We start from the raw sequence: 7,449 nt of genomic DNA, 5'->3' as shown, positions 1-7,449 counted from the left end.
CGCTCTTACGACTTATACATTTATAATAATGAGAGAGGCAGATGGGAAAACAGGCAATCATACAAAAGAATTTATTTCAACAGTTGTGATAAAAATATTCAAATCTAAAAAAAAATAAAAAGAAAAAAGCATGTTATAAACATTTGGTAAGATAATACATTCATTTGAAGTCTCAGGTTAACAGGCTCCACTGCACCTCCCGCTTTCGGGTTGAGCTCTGCAAGGCTGCTTTCACCCCCGGCTGATGCCCTTTTTCAGTTTAAGGCCAGGCTTTCTCACTCTTCTCCATCTACAAGAACCCAAGAGGGGACCCAAACCTAAGCACAGCCCTTTAAGTGGTTATGGGGGGCATTCAGACAACTAAATTTTTAGGCATCCCGAGTACGTACAACTACGGTTCAAGTTAATGGAAGAGATGGGGATTTAAACCTCCCCTTAATTTCATGGCAGAGAGCAAAATTTTGCTTGCGTATTTAGGCACTTAACTTCCAGAGCACCTTCTGAATCAAGCGGTGCTGCTGAAAGGCATTTTCACCATCCTGACACTCTATGACCTTAGACGTATACAAGACAAACAAGGACTTTTATAAACACTAAACAGAAGCCCACATCTTTATCGAGTGTAAGCTATTCATATACAGAGTATGGAGTGTAGTTGAACATTGCAGTTCATTTTAACCTACTTCTAAAACCAGAGTAAACATGAAAAAAAAAAAAATCTTAGAGGCTATATTGAGGCCCTGCAGGTGGCCTGTCTCCACAAAAGGAGGATGCAGTTTAGGAATACTACCTGGGTTTGAATTTGAATGGAATTACACTGCTATAGCACCACACGAGAGCCGAAATAATTTAAAGTCTTAAATACAAACCTACCCTTTGATATACCAAAACCATCCCATCACTTTAAAGTGTAGTACTGCAGAACACATGTGTACATCAGTAATTTTAAAGTGGTTATAGGCCAACTCCAGAAAAAGTAGATCACAGCTCAAAAGTAGAGTAGAATACAGCATGGTACATTGTGTCAAGAAATGAGAACCTTCCCATGTTGAAAGAGTTTAAAATGCATGCGACTCCAAACAATTTGAAATGTAAACCACTCTGCTTTGAAGAGTAGGTATCTGCAGTGCGACATTTCCAAGAGTCCTTCCGTTACGGATACTTCCTTGCTACACGACTCCTCCTTGACTGACCCTACTGGGACAAAACATGCAAGCTTTGCTCCTTACCAGCATTATACAATAACATTTTCTTACGGCCCACATGATGCTGTCACAGCAGTTTACATTCCTTTTCCAGTACTCATGAGAATTTGTATTTAAAGTGCATCTCAAATCAGAAATCTCTAACTAATATACAAAAACAATACGCTAAGACTTGTGGAAGTATATTTGCTAACTCCAACCACGGCGATACTGAGTGCCTGTTGATTTACTGGTAGGACAGAGAACAAAGTTCAGACCATTAAGATGACTTCTTGCAAATAAGTGTAGCTACAGATTTGGCCAGATTGGGTTTAAGGTTGTGGGTTGGGGTTTTTTTGCAAATGGAGCTGCACACACATACATAGAGGGCAGAATTTATCCTACAGAGAAACATTTAATTTTTTAGATGAGTTTAAGCTTTTTGGTAAGTGAGCTTAAGCTTTTAGTTCAGAAGGTTATTTTTCAATACTTTTCCTAACCATCTTTCCCAATTCACCTGTCACAGAAACTTTAAGAAAAACAGATTTTTTAGTTTCTGTAGGAAGAAAATGTTTGTTCTCTAACTGCAGCTTAAATACCTGCAATTAAATGTGAAATCTTAAAGACGTAGGTTTAAAAACCAAACCTTTGCTGGTATGATACCACGATCTTTTGAGAAAAGCTCCTTAAAGAACACAAAAATCAAGCAGCTCCGGAGTCACCCAATTACAAAAAAATTACTCCTTAAAAAAACCCCACTAAATAGCATAGATTGTTTTCTCCGATTTTGCTAGTTAGCAGTTTGAAAACATTTTTTTTTTTTTTTTTAACCTTTATACGACATCGAAGTTCCAGTACCATTCGGATGAAAGGACAAAAGTCACTACGTTCACTGTGGTTGAAGAGAACGTGATCTTAAAGGCAAGAAGCAATTGTCACTGGAACTAGTACATGGTTCTTGCTGCTCTGACTGGAGCTCTGGGGGGAGAGGGGGTGCACCGGGGTCTCCGGGGCCTGGAAGGGTGGCTGAGAAAACAGCACTCTCTGCATTTCCCATCTCTACAATCGGTAAATTCATGGAATGAAGAGAGACAGCAGACACAAACGCAGCGGTGCTGTAGTCTTCTTCCGGATGATGTATCTGGGTAGATTCTTTGTCTTTTGTTTTATCAAAAAAATTAGATTCATCAGAATACGATCTAGAAAGATCATTTGTTCCTCCATACAGTGAGGTCATACAGGTGCTGCAGCTTAGACCTAAGACAAAAAACAAGAGACTGGGTTTAATTACCATAGGGTGCACTCTTAAAACCGTGCTCTGATTTAGTATCAGAAAGGTTGCCAAAGATCGATTGTATTTTTAACGGACTAACCTCTTCATCTCACCTGTGACATCCCAATATTCACGACAAATTAAAAAATACATGCGGGTTATCTAGGCTGACGTGAATGATTTTTCTGTATCAGCTACTATTTGACAAAGACGCACCGTAATTTAAGCTTCATTTTTAGGAAGTCGCTTTAGCCCTTTCACCTGTTTTTTGGTAAGAAAGGTTTTTCTGTGTTCTTCAAACTTTTAAAAGCTTCAGCTACATGGTTCCACTCCAAAGTGGACGGCATTTGAAGGCTGTTTTACCTGAAGCCAGAGAAAACGTCAGGCCTTTCACCTCCAGGGTTAAAATGTACTTCTTCCTTCTTTATTCCTCTTTTGATGGGTGTGGAAGGGGAAGTAAGGTTTTTGGTTTAGAAGGCTTATCCTTTCTTTATCTGCCTTAAAATATGAGTACGTACAGTTGCTTCAAGCTTTGTGTGTCAACAAAACCTCTCTACCTGTATGATAGAACACCTGCATACATTTATGGTGTCTAATTTTAAGTTTGGGCATTGAAGGCCCACAGGAGAATTCCCCTGAGGCTGCATTTGCTGGCTTGTCTTCTGCTGAGGTGCAAAGTTTAACAAAACCAGAGCATCCTGCCACTGCAGTAAATAGCTTCAAGAGAAACACAAGATGGAAGATAACCACCTATTTTGAGTTCTCAATTAGAACCTCACAGAAAGCAAAACTGAAATGTGAAGACAGACTTACCCATCGTAACAACACATGACAGGGTTTTTTGCAATTTGTCATTTATGATGCATTTCAAGAGTAAAAAGGCAAGGCCAGGATACATGCACTAGGATCTTAAACCCAAATGGGTGATATTTCTGAAAACATTGTTCCAAACACTAGAGGAAGGAAAAAAAACCAAAACAACCCAAACAACCCCCCCACCCCCCCAAAAACCCCAACCACCCACAAACCACCAACCTGTACTAAGAAAAATGATTTAAAGAATTGTTGGAGTTGTTTTATTTTGAAGATGTGCAAAATTAACGTCCTACAAAATATTATTAGAAACTTCTCACCTTTGAGAGCTTCAAGTTTTTCATTTTTGACTTTCAACACTACGTCAGTTATCTTTTGTAACAGGAAGTTTTGTGTTCTTTCTCGTCTGATAGATTCAACCAAAGCATCTAGTCCCTTTGGGTTTTCTGCTAAGTAGTCCAATAACTTCCCAGTTTTTTTTCTACTGGAAGATCGAGAAGAAATTTCTTCCGTGTCCTCTCTAGTGAGTATTTTCTTTGAACGCAGGTAATCAAAGTGTCTCTCAGCGATGATTTTATCACACAGGTAAGGACGCATCCTTTCTAAAGCCTGAAAAGCAAAACAAATTAGTATTAGCTAACCTTTCAATTTTTTTAGGAGCCTGTATTTGAAACCTATACGATTTTGATGTAGGTTAATAAAACGATTTTTAAAGCCACCACCATGTTACCTAGCAGAGATTTTTCTCAGTGTAAAAAAATACTTTTTTTTTTTTTTAAAAGCGCTGATTTACTTATCCCTTTTTTTAGTTTTCTTTGAGTGAACCCAGGAGTTTTAACGCATGTTAAGTAATAAGGTGAATACTTACTGAAAATGCTAGTTATGTCAAGTCTGTGGTTATCATGTTTCAGAATATTCAACAAGTAAAAATGAAATTATACCAACAAAACCCAACAGCACCTATTCACTTTTTCTACAGACACGCTCCTCCTCACTGACTACCCGACTGCCACATTTCCATACTATTTGTATCCACGAGGTACAACTGCAAAACATTGCAATCATTGATGTTTTCTGTACGTTGAGTAAAAGCAGTCTCAGAGCAACAGCATGAATATACTCCCTGTTTAAAAGGTGTGTTGAATAAACACCGCTATTTACAAATTCAACAGATTACTGGCATCCAAAATACATGCACTTTTATCCACAGATGGACCTACTCTCAGCAACTTTGCTGGCTGCTTTTTATCTTCATCAGGCTGCCTTCTTTTGGCTTAAGACTGTATATTAAACACCTCAAGCTACTTGCAACACCTCTAACATGCTGCACAGACCACTGAGTGTTAGTGCAGCTCTGATGACTCTGGCAAAAGCAAAATGACTCGACCCTCTGTAACTTCATCTTACAAGTGTAAACTGGTTGTGTAAGTCCTCCTCTATCACCAGCAAAAAGAAAGAGAGGTGGCACAATCTGCCTGTGGGAGGGAAACTCCATCCATGGTATAAAGACCCTAACATGCACTCAGTTAACATTGGGGACGATGAAGCAGACACATCTGTCTTGAGCACTTCAGCGGCAGCACTTTGCGTCTTCAGGACCTGTAACACCTAATATCAGATCACATTCCCTCAGAGATCTTCCTGGGGCAACACGCTCTCTTTTGTAACCATATTCAATTCTAACCTGACTCCCAATTTATTTCTCAGCTCCAATGTCAGAACTAAAGACTGCTGTGTCACCACTTTTATTTCCTCCTTGGAAGATCGAGTGTCCTCCCCTATACTGACTGATTTATTCTTACAGTTATCAAAACAAAAAAACAATCTTCCTCCACCCTGTTCAGAGGGCACACAGAAGCACAAACATCGCCAAATGTAAATGATACTCATTTCAATCTGTACATTAACCAGCCTGCTTGACATCAACATCGAGACAGAATTAATGCTTGTGTTCACAACTCTCTGGTTTCATTATCTGCTACTCTATGAAGATGAGAGTCAAAAAGGACATCTCTGTGCTTCAAAATAATACTACGAAATCGGCAGTTTCTCCTGCCAACATTTTCACTGTGCAGAATTACACAAGAAGTCAGACTCCCACTAGCTGAATATTACTGATGTGAAAAAAATAACACCCCCGCCCCCAAGTCTCATTTGATTAAAAAAAAAAATAAATAAATTGAGCGCCAGAAGGAAAAGCACCTTTGCATACAAGACATGTGAAGAGATGGAAAGAAACAAAACTTTCCTGAAGAAAGTTTTCAAATATCCTCCTGCTTTTTGAGATTGGATTCCATAACAGCAGCATTTAAAAATTAAAATTTGAAAGTGACTGTTTGCCTTACAGCCATTCACTAGCTCCGTAAATGGAAGCGGAGGAAAAGCTGGATCTAAGGACACACTTTAAGACAGATTATTTCAAACAGCAAAATACCGTCTGGCATACTGGTGCTAGGGAAAACACCAATAACTCAAAGAAAAAATGCTTCCTGGACTGCTCCACTAAGTATAGCAGAGGATAAATGTGTTCGTCTAGTTGCTCTTTAGGATCCAACAAATACTAAGCCATCACTAAACAGCCTGTGGTTACACAGTTGTTAAACATCAGATGAACGTGCACAGAAGATGACTTCTGGCAGCACAATGGCACTAGTGGTGGCGTAACAACTACAATAAGAACAGAAAAGTGCAACAGTAGAGCTTATATGGATTTAGGTGGTTCTGGAATACATCTCAAGTGTCCAATTGCAACAAGCCCGTGCCTGAATGGTTAGGAATGCAGCAGGCAATACAGATTTCTTCAGTTCTCATGGAAGTCTCATCCTACCGCCAGAAGGATCAATCAACAAACACTGAAACACAAGTCAGTCAGTGTTTCGACATTAAAAGAAAAGGGTTGTTATTGACTAGAAAGACTATTGTGTTTTGACTAAGATCTTCCTGTAATGAGTCTTTCACTGTAGGAAGTGCACCAGTTCTGAATTCCCCTCCACGCCGTCCTCGCGAGTTAACAGCTTACGAGGGAGAGAAAGAATAAACACGTTAGAGTAAACACATCACATCACCTCCTTCCCAGCTCTCGAGTGTAAGGCTCCAACCTTTATGATTCCTCCTCAAGACCAAGTTATCTTTGCAGGTTAGCTTTCTGAGGTTCGCTGTCACATAAAATACACAGGACTTCTGGTAACGCAGTTTTGAAACAGGCAAGTGAGCTTGCACTGAACCAGTGCTTTGTACCGTCAAGCTCCAACATTTAAAAATCTGAGAGAAGCAGCTCTGAAGTCAGATTAACTGGATTGCATTTTGATGATAAAACTAATGTTATTTCTTTCCATAGGTTTCCATCAAGTCCTCCAATTACCGAGGGAGACCCTGTAAGATTAAGGGTTGAAGCGACACACACACACTTCTGACAGATGCAGCCGTGAATTCAGTCACCGACGCAGATTAACGTACATATCGCGTTATACATATAGCCCTGTTTAAGTAGTTCTTATCTTTTTTTTTTGGTGTAACTACCGGATGCCAACTATTGTAGTATTACCCTGTGGTTCCACAGAAGCAAGTAATAACTTGAAAAACATGTCTCACAGAACTATGACAAAGCATTTAAAGACAAGTATGCATGCATAAAGCTAGCAAGAAACTGAAACCGAACTCCAAATGTTCTTTATTGTACTGTAAAGGAATGTAAAAAAACCCAAGTAAGTCAAATGAAAGGCATTGTAAATTAGAAACAGAAGCATGGGTGGCAATATGCAATTAGTAAACTGTGATTTATTTTTTTTTAAGTTATCAAATTGCTTGTTGAGGTTGCTTAGACATTGCTTGCTTCCCAGCCTAGCAAAGAGATAAGTAAATCCAGACTGAGTCCGGGTGAAGTCTCCCCTCAGATTCCAGACATCAGTGAATAAGCAGGGGTGGGAATCATCAGGGAAATATAGCAAAAAAGCCTCAAAAGTATACTTAATCCAAATACTCATGCTCTATAAGGGAGAATATTATTAACAGCAGGAGACGGGCACACCCCGGCGCCCGACCGTCGGATGGCGGGGTACCCCCTCGCCACTCCCGCCCCGGCGCCTCATGGCGGCGCAGAGGCACCGCGAAAACCGAACCCTTCCTCCCCCGGCCCTCGGAGGCGGCAGAGGAGCAGACCGCCTGCGGCAAAGCAAAAGG

At 40.0% G+C, this 7,449-nt stretch overlaps 1 protein-coding gene across 1 annotated transcript; it reads right to left on the bottom strand.

The window, feature by feature from the left end:
• Positions 1–113: 113 nt before the first annotated feature.
• BCL10 (BCL10 immune signaling adaptor) lies at positions 114–6,456 on the bottom strand. The gene is made up of 3 exons (XM_035890655.1): positions 6,336–6,456; positions 3,591–3,879; positions 114–2,441 (listed from the first exon to the last, which is right to left on the bottom strand). The coding sequence occupies exons 2-3, from the start codon at positions 3,865–3,867 to the stop codon at positions 2,074–2,076; spliced, it is 645 nt and encodes a 214-aa protein (XP_035746548.1). The 5' UTR covers positions 3,868–3,879; positions 6,336–6,456; the 3' UTR covers positions 114–2,073.
• Between the last annotated feature and the right edge of the window lie 993 nt (positions 6,457–7,449).

Source organism: Egretta garzetta, unplaced genomic scaffold, assembly GCF_000687185.1.
Source record: "Egretta garzetta isolate BGI_Z169 unplaced genomic scaffold, ASM68718v1 scaffold43, whole genome shotgun sequence".
In the NCBI taxonomy this organism is placed as follows: Eukaryota; Metazoa; Chordata; class Aves; order Pelecaniformes; family Ardeidae; genus Egretta; species Egretta garzetta.
The sequence above is the reverse complement of the archived record's forward strand: the minus strand, read 5'-3'. Positions and strand labels throughout refer to the sequence as shown.